This window comes from Geotrypetes seraphini, chromosome 19 (assembly GCF_902459505.1).
Source record: "Geotrypetes seraphini chromosome 19, aGeoSer1.1, whole genome shotgun sequence".
In the NCBI taxonomy this organism is placed as follows: Eukaryota; Metazoa; Chordata; class Amphibia; order Gymnophiona; family Dermophiidae; genus Geotrypetes; species Geotrypetes seraphini.
This window is the reverse complement of record NC_047102.1, coordinates 20610566-20627846: the sequence shown is the minus strand read 5'-3', so window position 1 is coordinate 20627846 and position 17281 is coordinate 20610566. Positions and strand designations below refer to the sequence as shown.

General features: G+C 44.2%; 1 protein-coding gene across 2 annotated transcripts in view; it reads right to left on the bottom strand.

Annotated features, from left to right (window-relative positions):
* The window catches only part of TALDO1 (transaldolase 1), a 93292-nt gene that overhangs the window by 55030 nt on the left and 20981 nt on the right, over positions 1 to 17281 (bottom strand). For both annotated transcript variants that reach the window (XM_033928709.1, XM_033928708.1), the window contains exon 3: positions 1977 to 2084. In XM_033928709.1, coding sequence (XP_033784600.1) covers positions 1977 to 2084 — 108 coding nt within the window. The remainder of the gene's footprint in view (positions 1 to 1976; positions 2085 to 17281) is intronic.

Genomic DNA, 17281 nt, shown 5'->3' with positions numbered 1-17281 from the left:
AGGGGGAGGAAAGAAGAAAAGAGAGGGAGCAAAATGTTGGACCATGGAGATAGAGGAGGAGAGATGAAACCATGAGAGGGCAGGAGGGAAGAGAGTTGGGATAAGATGATGCTAGGGGATGGAAAGAAAGGAACGGCGTTATAGCCTGACCAGTGGAGAGAGGGAGGGATATTCTGAAAGTGGTGAGCCATGTGGATGAGGTCAAAATGGAGATGACAAGATGAGTAAGAGAGCAGTGAGTACAGTGGTAGAAATGTGGTAATGGGGAGTAGATAGAAGGGAATAGTAGGCTGGGAAAGGAGTGAGATGGAAAATGGGAGAGCTAGAGACAGAGAAGATGGATAATTGAGAGATAGCTGTACATTTAAAAAGAAGAAGGGTGAGAAAGAAGGCAAGAACAAGAAGGATTTGAGTAGACAGAGGCAGAAAAGAAAAAGTTAAGAAAGCTGAAAGGGAAAAATCAATACGTTGGAGACAGGCATAAAAAGGAAATGGAACGAGAGAAGAGGAGAAAAAAATGGACAGACACTGGAAAGAGAATTAGTTCAAGATAGAGAAAAAGCAGAAAGAGAAACTGGGAAAACAAAACATCCAGACAACAAGGTAGAAAAAATGGTTTTATTTTGAATTTATTAACTGGAATATGTTAGCTTTAGGATATGTGCATCACAATTATTTTTGTATTCAGTGGCTTAGTCATATACAGCTGAATTGGGGGAGGGACGAGCCCCAAATTAGTGGATGGACACCAAAGTTTCTCCCTGCCTGAGTTCAATTTATAAATACTTGAGCTAGTGGGGATTCCCAAGCCCTACCAACTGAAGAGATCTTCCTCTAGTCTGGCAACTCAAAATCTCCAAGCTTTGCAGCCAATGGCAATATCCTCAAGCTGCCCCTGCTTTCATGCATGCATGAAAGCCAAAGGGGGGGCAGAGAGGAGGGAAGGCAGCAGCTCTGCAATATTGATGCCAGCTGCAGAACTTGGGAAGTTGGAGGGGGAGGAGGTGGTTGTCAGTTGGTGAGGCTTGGGGATCCCTACTAGCTATAACAGGGGAGATGTTTATTTTGAGGGGCCTAAGCTCAAAGTGGGAAGCCCAAAAAAGTAGTAATATTTACCCTGACTGAACGATCTTTCAAGTGCGCTGCTGACAACTGATTCAGCATCCCAGCTCTCATGAGGCTCACCTCTGAAGAGGCTCACCGTAGCTGTAATAGAAGTGAATGAGAGAACCAGGAGCACGCATCCCTGCTCATCAGCCTGTGGATTCTGTCAGTGGTGCACATGGAGGATCACTCAGTCATGGTAAGTATTACTGTTTTTTTGGATTCCTCTCCACAGTGTCCCTTTAATGAAGGTTTATTATTAGATATGGTCATCTTCTATATTAGTGACTGCAAATTTGGGACCTGCTCAACCTTTTTTTGGCTCATCAGCTAGTGTTAGTGCGGCCCCAGAAAAAAGCCAAAAGGTTGGACACCCCTTTTATAACCTATATACTTATACCAGCATATTGGATTGTCGTGAGGTCAGTTATTGAAGGCCTATTAAGAGGGTGGTCTTCAATGCCTCAAACACTTAAAGTGTTCGAGGCTTGTGCAGATGAGGACAGAGCTTGCAAGAATAGGGCAGGGAAAGGAAAAGAGCTTGCCAGGATGGGAAAATGAGTTCCCATGGGGACAGGGAAAAATTTGTCCTTGTGTCATTCTCTGCTCTCCATACTTTGGGAGAAGACAGTAGTAATTCATTCCTGTTTCATGCAAAGAAAATGAATGAGGGGATGTTCTCTCACTAGATGGTTGCTAGGAGTCAACAAACTTGAAAACATCTATGGATAGGACCATAAAGCTGATGGCTATTTCCCCTTTTAGAAACTCTTAGCCACACTAACTCTTGCTGTCCACCTTCCTCCACGGATGAAATAAAAGAAAATGACATTGAAAAAAGTAACAAGTCTACATGCATTATATAATCTCACCTTGCATCCACTTCTGTTGATACACGGCCAGGTATGTTCTTCAGAATCTTTTCCCCAAACATCACAAACAGCTTGTCCATGGTATTACTGATCTGTTCATTTTCCGACCTTTTAGAAGAAAATGTGGTTTTTAAACAAGGGACCCATACAAAACAAACACATTCTTACAATGGTCAAATTCTCATTTGCAGTTGTGCTTCTTCCACCATTCAAAAAAGCGTTAACATTTTTACCAGTTTCCTAGTTACCACAGGCCTTTTCACCAATGTGTGACATTTTGTATAATAGTAAAGCCCCGTTATGAATAGGGATGAAGTAATGGCTCTATGTTCTGAGAGCAGAGGTACCAAGAGCTACTCTGAAGGCAATATTTGTATAATTTATTGGGATTTAACAACTGCCTTTATGAAGGAGTTCACCTAAGACGGTGTACAGCAGGTACAGTAACAAACTTACAAATTTGAAAGATTAGGTTCTTACCTCTAATCTTCTTTCTAGTAGACAGACACTCCATTCCTGAACATGTGGGTAGTCAATCTCTTCTTGCAAGAATTCTTGTAAGAAGCTTCATTGGCATTCTTTTGCTCCATCTCTCATCTTTTTGGGCCGTCCTCCAATTTCTCAGTTTGTACCAAAGCAGATGGTCAGTCCTGGAGAGGAAATGGAAAAGGGGAAGAGATGTGGGGACACTCCAAAGAAACATGATATCATTAAACATAACAGAAACATAACCATTTGCAATACATAAGGTAAAAAAAAAAAACCCAAAAAAAACCAAGTCACCAACTACAGCGCAACCCACACTAAGTGTGGGAGATTTTATAGATATTCCCTAGCTTCAACGTGGTAGCTGTGTCCTCTATCCTTGCCAAGGCTGGGCAAAGGGAAAATAAGATATCTGGATTCCCTGGCTCCTTTGAGGCAGTAAGCAGGCAAATGAATATCTGACAGGGCGGGCTTCAGGAATGGAATGTCTACTAGAAAGAGCAAGGTAAGAACCTAATCTTCTACTGAGACAGACACTCCATTCCTGAATGTGTGGGACATATTAAAGAAGTCCCCCAAGTTTAGGGTGAGACTGATAAGCCTGCTGTCAGAACTGAAGATCTAAATGTTGTCACAAACACTCCTTGTAGCCGAGTTAAAAAGTGACAAACCTCTGCTCTGGCGTGTCCCCTACTACCAGGGGTATCCTCAGATCTTTTAGTTGGCCCTAGGTAACTGCCTAGGTCTGGGAGGAAAAGGTAGGCACTGGCTTCAACCATTCAAAATACCAAAGCTCAGTCAGAATTCTTCAAAATCAATAATAGCTTTTATTCTGACCCGTGGTCAAAAGATAAAGCATATAGGCAAATACATGCAGCTTTCCAAAAATCCAGTTTTCAAGGAAAAATAAAGGTCCAAAAGAGAACACAAACAGTTTGTCCTGCCTGAAACCATTCACTCTGGCTCAGCAATGAAATTATACTTCCCCTCCAAAAATACAAAACTTTCTTTCTTCAGCAGATATTTAAAGGCAGTAGACAGTTTGTATATTTCTTGAAGCAACAAACATAAGGTCAGCTTTGCATAAAGCTCACTAAAGCAATAGCTACCCTTGGTAGGAAGCTCAGCTGGAAGAGATCCTGTGATAACCTTTCAGCAACAGCAAACACAGAAAAGGCTTTCAGCTTACAAAACATTCATAGTGTCCTAGTGTTCTTTTAGTCCAAACCCCACATAAAAGTAGCAGACTGCCAACACTCAGCTAAGTAAACTCCTCAGTCAAAAAAACCAATATTTAACTCAAAAGCAAGAAGCAAAAACATAAAGCATACCTTGCTAAGGTAAAATCACCAGCTGCTTCTCAGCTACTCACTGTGTGTTTGCTAATGTCCATTAGCTCTGCCTGGCTCTCTGGGATAGAGACAGCTTCTTGAATTTCCATTCTCTCTACCACCTCTGGAGACTGGAAGTTAGAAGTGGGGAGACTTTCTTCTACTTCTTGCATGGGCCAATCTGGGACCTCAGCATTTGGGCTTCCTCTTCCCAAGGCTCCTGCCTTATTCTATGCTGCTGGAGTGTTTCTGCCTCCTCACTCTCCACTCCCCCTACTGCTTGTTTCAGCCTGCCTTTAAGCAGCTCAAAACCACTCCCTTTCAACCTGTAGAGGGGGATGGGCTTTGGTTCTACTGCAGGCTTTCCCTGTCTGCTTTGCTAGACACAGCTACCTTGTTTTTAGCTGCCCTAGTGGATGTATTGACAGGGTGCCAATGTTGTGAGTCTGCCTGCCCCGATCCAAATCACCACTGCTTTTATAACATGGTCAAGGGAGGTCAGTCTCAAGTTGGTCACTAGAACTGATCTGGTCAGCTCTTCTGCATAGGACCCTTTTAACAGTTTTAGGTGCAAAACTAGCACGGGTGCTTGGTTTGTCACAATGTGGAGTCCTGTTTGGCCGCCACGCCCACCCTGTAAAACTTTGTGAATGTATGACGAGAGAAGACCAAGAGGCAGCTCTAAAGATTTCTTCTGGGCACATTGAAACATAGAAACATAGAAATAGACGGCAGATAAGGGCCCACGGCCCATCTAGTCTGCCCACCTTAATGTCCCTCCCCTACCGTTGCCCTGTGAATAGATCCCATGTGCCGATCCCATTTGGCCTTAAAATCAGGCACGCTGCTGGCCTCAATCACCTGTAGTGGAAGACTATTCCAGCGATCAACCACTCTTTCAGTGAAAAAGAATTTCCTGGTGTCACCTCGTAGTTTCCCGCCCCTGATTTTCAACGGATGCCCTCTTGTTGTCGTGGGACCCTTGAAAAAGAAGATATCTTCCTCCGCCTCGATGCGGCCCGTAAGATACTTGAACGTCTCGATCATGTCCCCCCTCTCTCTGCGCTCCTCGAGCGAGTATAGCTGTAATTTGTCAAGCCGTTTTTCGTATGGTAGATCCTTGAGTCCCGAGACCATCCGGGTGGCCATTCTTTGCACCGACTCCAGTCTCAGCACATCCTTGCGATAATGCGGCCTCCAGAATTGCACACAGTATTCCAGGTGAGGCCTCACCATGGATCTATACAATGGCATAATGACTTCCGCCTTACGAAACCCCTTCGTATGCAGCCCATGATTTGTCTTGCCTTGGACGAAGCCTGCTCCACTTGATTGGCAGACTTCATGTCCTCACTGACGATTACCCCCAAGTCACGTTCTGCTACCGTTTTTGCTAGGATCTCGCCATTAAGGGTATAAGACTTGCATGGATTCTGGCTGCCCAGGTGCATAACTTTGCATTTTTTGGCATTGAAGTTGAGTTGCCATGTCCTAGACCATCGCTCCAGTAGGAGTAGGTCGTGCATCATGTTGTCGGGCACTGAATCTTCGTCTGTTGTGCATTTGCCCACTACATTACTCAGTTTGGCGTCATTGGCGAATAATGTTATTTTACCTCGAAGCCCTTCTGCCAAGTCTCTTATAAATATGTTGAATAGGATTGGGCCCAAGACTGAGCCCTGTGGTACTCCACTAATCACCTCCGTCAGTTCGGAGGGGGTGCCGTTCACGACCACCCTTTGGAGCCTACCTCCAAGCCAGCTCCCAACCCATTTCGTCAATGTGTCACCTAATCCTATAGAACTCATCTTGCTCAGTAACCTGCGGTGTGGTACGCTATCGAATGCTTTGCTAAAGTCCAGGTACACGATGTCCAGGGACTCCCCAATATCCAGCTTCCCCGTTACCCAGTCAATGAAGCTGATCAGGTTGGATTGGCAGGATCTCCCCTTAGTAAATCCATGTTGTCGGGGATCCCGTAGATTCTCCTCACCAGGATCTTATCTAATTGGTGTTTGATTAGAGTTTCCATTAGTTTGCTCACTATCGATGTTAGACTCACTGGTCTGTAGTTTGCTGTCTCCATCTTTGAGCCTTTCTTGTGGAGTGGAATGACATTAGCCGTCCTCCAGTCCAACGGGACGCTGCCTGTACTAAGGGAGAGGTTGAAGAGCGCGGACAGTGGCTCCGCCAAGACATCACTCAGCTCCCTAAGCACCCTGGGGTGCAGGTTGTCCGGCCCCATTGCCTTGCTAACCTTGAGCCTTGACAGCTTACCGTAGACACTGCTGGGCGTAAACTCAAAGTTACTAAACAGGTCAACTGAGCCAACCCTTGTCTGTAGCTGAGGGCCGAGCCCTGGCGCTTCTCGGGTGAAGACTGAGCAGAAGTATTCATTTAATAGTTGGGCTTTTTCCGAATCCTTTTCCACATAGTCTCCGTCTGGTTTCCTAAGACGTACAATCCCGCCTGAGTTTTTTCTTCTATCACTGATATACCTGAAGAAGGATTTATCTCCCTTCTGGATGTTCTTTGCTAGAGACTCCTCCATGAGGAATTTAGCCTCCCTGACTGCTGTTTTGACGGCTTTTGATTTGGCCAGGTAGTCTGCTCTAGAGTCCTGCTTCCCTGATTGTTTGTAAGAGATGAATGCTTTTTTCTTCTCCTTGATCAGGTCTGAGATCTCCGCAGTAAACCACTGTGGCTTATTGTTCCTTCGCCGTTTACTTACTGATTTTACATAGCGGTTTGTTGCTTCTTGTTTGGTTGCTTTCAAAGTCGACCACATGTCTTCCACGTTATCGGTTTCTTCTTGGCTTTGTAGCGCCTGGTGAACGAAGTCTCCCATTTCTTTGAAATTTGTGTCCTTGAATTTGAGGACTTTGGTTAGTGTAGTAGATTTAGTGAAACCTTTCCTGATATTGAACCATACCATGTTGTGGTCACTGGAGGCCAATGTGTCGCCCACCGAGACCTCTGTGACACTTTCTCCATTGGTAAGTATCAGGTCCAGTATTGCCTGATCCCTTGTCGGTTCCAACACCATTGCTGAAGATTCTGCCCACGACAAAGCTATGCTTCTAGTGGGGTGTGCTTCCATGGGTACAGGTGGATGTTTTCTATTTCCTATATAGGCTGAGGAAATGGCTATATGGATCCATCTGGAAATGGTTGTTTTTGAGGCTAGTTGACTTTTATAGGCAGCCACCACCCATACAAACAGATGATCTGATAATAAAAAAATTGTTTGCAACCTCTAGATACCACAATAAGTCTGCGCACATCCAACAATTTCATCACCTGATCACTCTCTTGATCCTGAGGGAGTAAAGGCAGGCAAGTATTTCTACATTGACGTGGAAGTTGGTAAAAAAATAAATAAAAGGGGGCCCGTGCGTAAGATCACACCTGAATCCGAAATTGAGGAACGGATCTCTGCATGACAAAGCCTGATGTTCAGACATGCATCGGGTGAAGATAATTGCCACCAAAAACGCCATCTTGATGATCCATCAACAAAGCTGGCCCCTCACTCCTCTGAGCGCACCAAGTTTGGAAGCACCTCCAGGCTTTCACATGCTACTTTAGTTGCTTTCTTCCAACATCTTAGAAGGGTGGAGGACCACTCCATCCGAATAGCTTGTGTGTGCTAGCACTGCGCGCTCAAAAGCCATGCTGCAAAACCAAAAGTGTTCTGGATCCTGCAGGGCAATTGGACCTGCATGAGTAGCTGGGGATGACATGGACGTTGGAAACCCTGATCCCTCTGTAGACTGACCAGGTCTGCATACCATGGTTGTCTCTGCCAGTCTGGTGCTACTAGAATCATCAGCCCTTGGTGCATCATGCGCTATGGAGGGAAGGTGTAAAGACCAGCCTTTGACCAGAGTTACACCAGAGAATCAAGGCCTTTATCTTCGACTGAAGGACCAAGCAACCACTTTCTTATTAAGAAAGTAAGAATAGCTTTACTGGGTCAGACCAATGGTCCATCAAGTCCAGTAGCCCGTTCTCATGGTGGCCAATCTAGGTCACTAGTACCTTGCCAAAACCCAAGGAGTAGCAATATTCCATGCTACCGATACAGGGCAAGCTGTGGCTTCCCCCATGTCTTTCTCAATAACAGACTATGGCCTGCCAATACCGTCATATCGAATGTTGGGCGCCTCCACTGAAACACAATGTAGGTGAAAGCTACCCGGAAACTAGGGTCTTCCGACTGAGGAAATCCACTTGCACATTGTCTACTCCTGTCACATGTTTATTTAGTTAATTTTATATCCCGTCCTCTCTAAGAAGCTCAGAACGTGTAACAAGGCTGACAAACATAATGCAAAGATATAAGAACACAATTATGTTCTTACCTGTTAATTTTCTTTCCTTTAGACATAGCAGATGAATTCAGAAACTACTGGGATAGCACACATCTACCAGCAGGTGGAGATAAGGTGCTCCTCTTGAATGGAACGTCTCCTGTACACATAGTATTGCTCCTTGCCCAAGCATCCGGAACTAGAAATATCACCAGTATGAAAAAACTTTCCCCATAACAAGTACAAAATTGAACTATACAGAATACAACTACCAACCATAACACAAAACACAAACCAACCTCATATAAGCAGAAAAAGGGTGGGGCTCTGGATTCATCTGCTGCGTCTAAAGGAAAGAAAATGAACAGGTAAGAACATAATTTTTCCTTCCTTAGCAATAGCAGCAGATAACTCCAGAGATTAATGGGATGTAGTAAAGCAATCCTCAATCAGGGTGGGAAGCTGCCTCCGTAATAACTGAAGCGCCATAAGCAGCCTGCGCCCAAGCCGCCACATCCAACCGATAATGCTTATTCCTGAAAGACCAAGTGCCGCCCGGTAACCTTTTCCCTGCCACCAAGTAAGAGGAAGAAATAGCCTCCCTGACCCTTTGGGCGATCAAAGCTTTGGACAGTGCCATATCTTTGTTGCGTCCCGCAAATACAACAAAGAGGTGATTCAAACGTCTAAAGTCGTTAATGCAGAAGCATCCTACATACGTCGAGCAAACGCAGGGAATGAAACCGCGAACCACAGTAAGAAAAAGACTGGTTGACATGAAAGGACAAGACCACTTTAGGAAGAAAGAACGGTATGGTCCGAACAGTTATCCCAGAATCCGTAAATCACAAAAAAGGATCTCTGGAGGATAAAGCCTGCAATTCGGATGCTCGCAGAGCCAAAGCCATGGCCACCAGAAATACCGTTTTCATCATCATATCCTTAAGTGTCGCCTTAGCCAAAGGCTCCCCCCCCGGCCCCTCTGCTCCGGAGGAACTGGAACTACCACCCCAAGAACCGAATCCCACTTGATCATCCCCACACATGGGGGAACTAAGAAAGAATCTGTGATGAGAAAGAATTCTAATTTGTAACCTTCTTGAATAATGTCCAAGACCCACTAATCGGATGTTATCTTGGCCCACTCCACCAGGAAAGAAGACAGCTGCCCCCTCTATAGGCATGGCTGAGGGAGCCGAGATCCCGTCATTGTGAATTACACAATGCTGAAGCACAGGCTGGCTGAGAGGCCAGGGGTTTTGTAGAACGAAAGGAATTCCTCTGCGGAAACTTAGGTTTGGAAGTAAAGGACGAACCGTAAGCGGTAGTGAAAGTTGACTTCCCTGGTCTATACTGTTTTGTGTCACGGAAACAGCGCAAGGCCCTCAAGGATCCCTTAGGTTTACCTTCTGGCAATCTGAGTTTTGGAATCACCAAAATCCTTCACCAATTTGTCAAAATCCTCACCAAACAGCCGACCCTTAAAAGGCAGCTGAATAAGCAATAGCTTGGAAGCCGCCTCTGCAGCCCAATAACACAGCCACAATGATCTGCAAAAAACCACTGAAAGCAACATCTGCTTTGCTGAAGCGCAAACATCATATAAAGCGCCTGACAAAATATGCTAAACCCATTTCTACATCCGCAAATTCAGATGGGAGAGCCACCTCTGACTCCAGCATCTGTTGACCCATTGCAGATATGCGCGCTACATAGGAACTGCACAGTCGCCTGCAAGGTGCCACCACCTCGAAAGATAGCTTGAGCGAATACTCAATCATCCGATCCTGGATGTCCTTCAGCGCAACACCCCCCTTAACTGGCAAGCTAGTCTTCTTGTTAACCGCTGCCACCAAAGCTAAACTAAACTAAACTAAAGCTTAACTTTGTATACCGAGTCATCATTCTGAAGAAGGCTCGACTCGGTTTGCAGCAATTAAATAAACAGGGAATGAAAATTGAAGATAATAGCAAAATTTGAAAAGAATTAATTTTCAAAATGTTTGGCAAATAGAGTAGTTTTTAAAGATTTACGTAAAAATTGAAAGAAACTGGAACTTCTTAAAAAAAAAAAAGGGGGAGATCATTCCAGAGCTGAGAGAATTTAAAAACCAAAGATTGACTGAAGATCTTGACTCCTTTAATCCCTTTTTTAGAAGGAAGGGAGAGTTTAAATTGTTGGATACCTATTGCAAAGGAGAATCGGTAAACGTTCCAAAATAAAGGAATAAGAGGATTAAAGATATCATGTAGAATTTTAAAAGAAATACAAGTGGATGATCCTATAGCGCTGCGCCTTTCCACAGGGAGGAATTATCTTCTTTTAAAGGCATTTCAGAGACTGAATATATCTCAGGCTGATCCGCAGGGAATGGGGGGCGGCAAACCCCCTTATGGCAGGTATGAGAAAACTGCCTAAAATGTTTCTAGTCCATGAAGCCATGCAGGAGATTATCTCAATGGGACATGCCGGAGTCAGGCCTCCGGGTGGCAAAGGCCATGTGACAGTTGTACCCAGTGGTGCAGGATGAGCTGGAGAGGTTTAAGCCGAGTGAGAGTGAGAGCCAGAAGGCCTTGAGCATGTGCAGATGCTCAAGGCCCAGGCAACAAGAGGGATCTTCGTACACCGGCACGTCCTTAGGCTGCGTGCTGATGCCAGATGGGGTAAGGCTTCTTTTTGGTCTGGCGGGGGATGCTGGGGGAGCGATGCCGGTTCTCGGGGGGGGGGGGGTGAAGCAGCGCCAGTGGCCTCGGAGGGGTGGGAACGAATCAAGCGAGTTTCCCTTACTTCCTATGGGGAAACTCGCTTTGATATACGAGCATGCTTCTGGAATGAATTATGCTTGTAAACCAAGGTTCCACTGTAATTTGTACCCAGGTAACAGTGTCCCATTGATTGTCCTCCTTCCACCAGGTCTCTGAGATGCCTATTATATTGTTAAGCAGATGGCCAGGGGGGTAACTGAAACTCTGCATACTACTGATATGTCTCCTCAAGTCTGCTTATCTGATCTGGGTGTTGCCAAGACAACATCAAATGTTTATCTGCTATCTTGACCTTTGTGACCTGGGAGTTGCCCAAACAGCATCAAAAGGACAGATGGGAAACCGGTCTCTATAACACCTCCTCGATAACATCAAAAGGACTGGCCAGGGGGGTAACTGAAACTCAGCATACATTCTGACCTCCTTGACCTGAGTGTTGCCCAAAACAACATCGAAGGGAACCAGATGGGAAGCCATTTCTGCAACACCTCCTTCTGATATCCTGACGTGGGTGTTGTCAAAACAAAAGAACAAAAGAGCAGGACCAGCTGTTCTAATTGTAATAGCAGGACCAGCTGTTTATGCTTTTGAATTCAGCAGCTTATAAGGACGGGATTCTGCTCCTAACAGGAGAATCCAAGACGTCTCCAGGAACAGGATCCAAGATGTCTCAAGGGGCAGTCTCCCGTGTCTACTCGCCTATCTATTGAGGGATTCCCAATTGTGAAGGTAGAGTGTTTGCCTTGAGATACGGTGATGCTATTTTATTCTTATATATATATATGTATAATAAAGTGTGATTGTTTATGCTTTATATTGTCTGTGTGCTTTTCTGAGTGTCACTGATCATCCCATTTGACAGAAATAAGTGGCAGAACAAATTGGTACCAGAAGTGGGGTTGATCAATGTGGTCAGAAAAGCTACCTAGAAAACAAGGGGTTGAGGAGCAGGCTCCCAATCCCTCCATTCCGAATGGGAATGACAGTATAGGTAAATTAATGGCCACTGAGTGGTCTGTAGAAGCAGGATTATGTGAATCCTGTACTTTTGGAAGTGGGGATCCACATGAATTATGTGCCTCCTTACAAAAGGTGAAAATCTCAAAAGGAGAAGAGCAAGAAGGAATTTCTAGACAAGGAAGGATGATTTTGTCAGACTGGAAGAATTTGCATGAAGCTAAACAGGAATTACTATTGAAATTAGGAGAGCTGGAAAAGAAAAGGTATAATCAACAGCATGCCATTAAAATGCTACAATGTCAGAATAAGTTGTTAATGGATAAGGTAGACACCTATCAAAATGTAACAGAAAAGGCAGATGTGCAATGTGCACAATATACATATAAGAAAAGGAGGCGGAAAGTGAGTTACAGAAAAGTTAAAATCTTAATTTATCATCTGCTGGATGATTGGAATCCAAACAAACGGGATGGGGATATTTGGGATTCAAATTCTAATAACAGTGAGGAGGATATATGTGTTGAAGGAGAACAGGCAGAAAGTTTAGAAGCAAAGCCTGTGAGGAAACAAAGATTACAGAGAAATCTGCCGATAGGAGAAAATCTAACTAGAAATAATGTTATGGAGGATGTTACTCCACATGAAATCATGGATACGATGGCACGCTTCACACAGCAGCCTGGGGAACCACTAATACAATGGGTAATTAGGATGCAGGAGCTGGGCGCAGCAGGGATTATGTTGGATGCCACAGATGCCCCTAAATTTGTTCAAATTAGTCAAGAAGTAGCAATGCAAAATGCGTCGCGGAAAGGACTGGGAAAGAAATCTATGTCTCAAGCACAAGTGAACAAAGAAGAGAGGGAGGATATTTTGGTGCCAACGGCTCCCCCTGAGGAAACTGCTTCCATTCTTTATCCTGATTTAAAAGGGAGGAAGTGTTGGGAGAATCAATAATGTGAATGCCGAGCCTCAGTGTTTGCCTGGACCAAACTAGAACAGCGTCCGCAGGTAGAGATAAATATTTAGTAGAAATCTGGGGAGCAAAAGGTACAAGCTGTAGTGGACACTGGGGTGGAGGAATATAAATATCAGGATTGGGGGGGAAAATTATACAAGCAGGAAGAAAAAAAAAAAAAAAATTACAAATTTTAAAATTGGACAATTACCAATTTGGGAATATACTGTATTAATCTATGGGATTCCTTAAAATATAATAGGGCTAGATATCCTAAAAGGGTTAACATTACAGCTTTCCGATGGAATCTATAGTTTTGGTAAATTGCCAGACATTCCTATGAGATCAGTAGTGGTGGGGAAATTATCTAAAGCAATAGTAGTACCGATCTCCACTAAAATTGTAAACATGAACCAATGCATTTTTTACTATTCCTATAGTGGAGCAATGTCCAGAACAATTTGCATTCACTTGGCAAGGGAGGCAATATACATCTACCAGACTACCACAAAAATACTTACATAGTCCCACTTTCTATCACAAGATTATAGCAGAAAGTGGGCATAAGGATGCCGAGAGGTGATAGAGAAAGTTAAACAGAAAATTGTAAACTTCCCTTCTCCACAAAGTAAAAAACAGACTTGGGCCTTTTTGGATTCTGGAGGCAACATATTTCACATCTGGGGTAACATATGGGGTAGGTTGGACAATAAAAAAGTAGAAATATTGCTAAGTGACCTTTATAATGTATAAAGTTTTGTTAGATAGTATAAGGAAGTTGCACTCCAAGTGATTTTGCAAATGTGTCTTTTACCTCAAACACTAACATTGTGAACCACTGTACCTGCACGTAAACCTCTCTTGTATGTTTTATAGATGAAAACGTCCCTGCTTGCATTCTCTTATGATTGTGTGACAGAGCTTTGAAATGGAAGAAGAAAGAAAGGAGACCAGCAAGAACTTAAGTTCTATCTCTCTTTCTTTTAGAAGCTTAGTATCCAGACATGGTCAGGAGAACCAATTTCACTGTGCCATATTTAAAATACTTCCAGCACTGTGACCTGATAGTGGGAATACAATGGATACCAAATTTGTTTATGACTCTTTTGATTAATAGTGTGCTTATTTACAGATTAAATTCAACCCTGAATCATTACCGATGGAAGAAAGCATGCCGGAGCTCTGTGTTTGTCTGTTTCTGTTATGTGTTGTCTGTTTTAGCTTATGGGGTACAAACATCGCACATTGGCCATTTCCAGAGTTTATTCCACCCCTTCTATTAGTCCAAATGGTACCATTTCCCTTTCCAAAAAAAGATTCCCCCACTTACAAGAAAGTATCTTATGAAAACCTTGCTCACAATGATTTTATGCTATGGCTCATACAGCCCAATTATATTTTAGTTAGGGGTTATATTATAAGAGGATATCTGAAGAGAAAAAATTAGAAAGCTTTATACCTGGTAAAATGGTGCTCATTGGTATTTGATATTTGCTAAATAAAATAAAAAATGGTCTCTCTTTATTTAACTTACCAGGTATAAACAGTGCAGTGCACATCTCTGACATAAGTTATTTTGGTATTACCATCAGTACGTGTTTATTTTGGTATTACCATCAGTACGTGTTTATGGTCTCTTTTAAGTGACATAATAATTATGTCCAAAACATAAAAAGGTGTATTTTCTGAATGTCCTACAGAATACCTTTAAGTGCATTAGTGTTGTTTCTTTTATCTCAAACAAATACTACCTTACACACCAGTATTGTGTCACATGTTATCACATTCTGTACATAAAGTGGTTTTTCTTTTTTTTTAATCTTCTCTTTTACCACTAGGGGTGTTTATTGTAACTAAAGCATTGAAGCTAAACAGTCATGATGAAATATTTTCCTTAAAGTAGCTTTTAAACTCTTGTTTTTAAACATTATCGCCAGCAGCCTGGTTCCATTCAGGTTAAGGTGGAGTCCAGCCTTTCGTAATAGGCTCCCCCTTTGCCAGAAGGTAGCCCAGTTCCTAAAAAAATCTAAATCCGTCAACCTTGCACCATCATCTCAACTATGCATTGAAACTTCGGAGCTCTGCCTGCCTCTTGGGTCCTGCATGTGGAATGGGGAGCAGTTCTGAAAATGCTTCCCTGGAGGATCTGGATTTCAGCTTTCTACCTAAGAGTCTAAATTTGGCTTGAACCTCCCTCCCATATTTTTCTATGTCGACTGCAGTCGACTGTGGGTGGCGTTGGCTCCTAGCGTGCGATCTGTGGCTGTGTCAGAAGCGTTCCCTCTGACGTCACGACGTCAGAGAGAAGGCTATCAAATCAGCCATGAATCGTGCATGAGGAGCCGACGCCACCAGCAGCCGACTGCAGAAGGGAGCCGGCCAGAAAACTACCCGCTGGAGGGAGAGAAAAGCTGGGCCGCACAAAACTCCTTGTGGTGCCGCGGGATGGACACCCCTGGAGTAAAGACAGGGAAGAGTATTGGAGCGCAGCTTGCAAAAAAAATGTGTCCCAAGAACCAAAGTGGCTGTAGGAGTCCTGAGACTCTGACTGGAGTTTCTGAATTATTAATTGGTGAAATTGGTGAGTATTTTGGGGTATTTCATATATGTGGTCTTGAATAAACTCAGAACTTTGTATAAGGGATTGAAACCTTCATATACAGTACAAAATGGGAACAGACCAAAATAACGACCCATTTCTTTAAATTTATTTCTAATTTCTGCACTGGCAAGCCCTGCCAACTGAAGACATCTTCCTCCAGTCTGGCAACTCAAAATGTCCAAGCTTTGCAGCCAAAGGCAATATCCTCAAGCTGCCCCTGCTTTCATGCATACATGAAAACCAAGGGAGGGGGGCAGGGAGGAGGCCCAAAAAAGCAGTAATATTTACCCTGATTAAACGATTCTCCACGTGCGCTGCTGACAGCTGATTCAGCATCCCCGCTCTGATGAGGCTCACCTCTGAAGAGGCTCGCCATAGCTGTAATAGAAGTGAATGGGTGAACCAGGAACGCGCATCCCTGCTCATCAGAGTGGGGATGCGAAAGCCTGTGGCTGCTCCCACTGTCAGCGGTGGAGGATCACTCAGTCAGGGTAAGAATTACTGCTTTTTTGGTTTCTTCTCCATAGTATCCATAGGTTTATTATTAAATACGTACATCTTCTATATTAGTGATTGCAAATTTGGGACCTGCTCAGCCTTTTTTTTTGTTCATCAGCTAGTGTAGTGTTGGTGTTTGTGCGGCCCCAGAAAATTTTTTCGTCCAATGTGGCCCAGGGAAGCCAAAAGGTTGGACATCCCTACCCTACTCCTTCACCGTGAGCAGGGAGGGGTAACTTTCATAGTGTTCCAGGTCGTGGGCCAACCCTCTTCCCCACTCCTACTCCTACTCCTTCACTGTAAGCAAGGAGAGTTAATTTGCATAGCATCAAATTTGCACCAACATATTTCCCCATCCTGCCCCACCCGGCTAGAAAAAATTTCTGAGGAGAACACTGAAGAGGATATTGTATCTCCATCTCCTAGTGGGCAACTCCTGGCTACAGGATCATTTCCTGCATCACCAGGTGATGTTCTCCTTTTAGGAGACCTCCCTCCTCCAAGGCAGCACAGGGGCTGCCAGACTGAATGGGAGACTTCTCTACAATGACCCTGTAGGTCTCCTCTATTTACCTCTCTTGTCTCCCTCAGCTCCTCTAAGTCTGCAATTCTAGCCTCAAGGGAAGTGACTTGTTCTCTGAGAGCCAGAAGCTCTTTGCAGCGAGCACACACTTCATCTCCCAGTTGGCGTCACTCGGTGCAAAGATTGGATAACTCCTCTCTTGCTGTTGGATTACTGTTTGCATCTTATTATTGAGTTAAGAACATAAGCAGTGCCTCCGTCGGGACAGACCATAGGTCCATCCTGCCCGGCAGTCCGCTCCCGCGGCGGCCCAAACAGGTCACGACCTGTCTGAATCACCAGAAGGGGCTCCCTTACCACCTTGGTTTCTCATTGAAGTCCTATCTTCCCATCGTAGTCCTAACCCTCCGGTCTTGCACATGCACGACCTGTTGGGTTTCTATACTTATTACCTGGTTAGCTTTCTATACTTGTGTTACATCCCAGCTCCTCCCTCAGTATCCCACGATCCCTTTATCCCTCAGGAATCCGTCCAATCCCTGTTTGAATCCCTGTACCGTACTCTGCCTGATCACTTCCTCCGGTAGCGCATTCCAAGTGTCCACGACCCTTTGGGTGAAAAAAACTTCCTTGCATTTGTTTTGAACCTATCTCCCTTCAGTTTCTCCAAATGCCCCCTCGTACTTGTTGTCCCCTTCAGTCTGAAGAATCTGTCCCTATCCACCCTCTCTATGCCCCTCATGATCTTGAAGGTCTCTATCATATCTTCCCTGAGCCTCCTTTTTTCCAGAGAGAAGAGCCCCAGCCTATCCAACCTCTCGGAGTATGGGCAGTGTTCCAGCCCTTTTACCAGTTTTGTTGCTCTCCT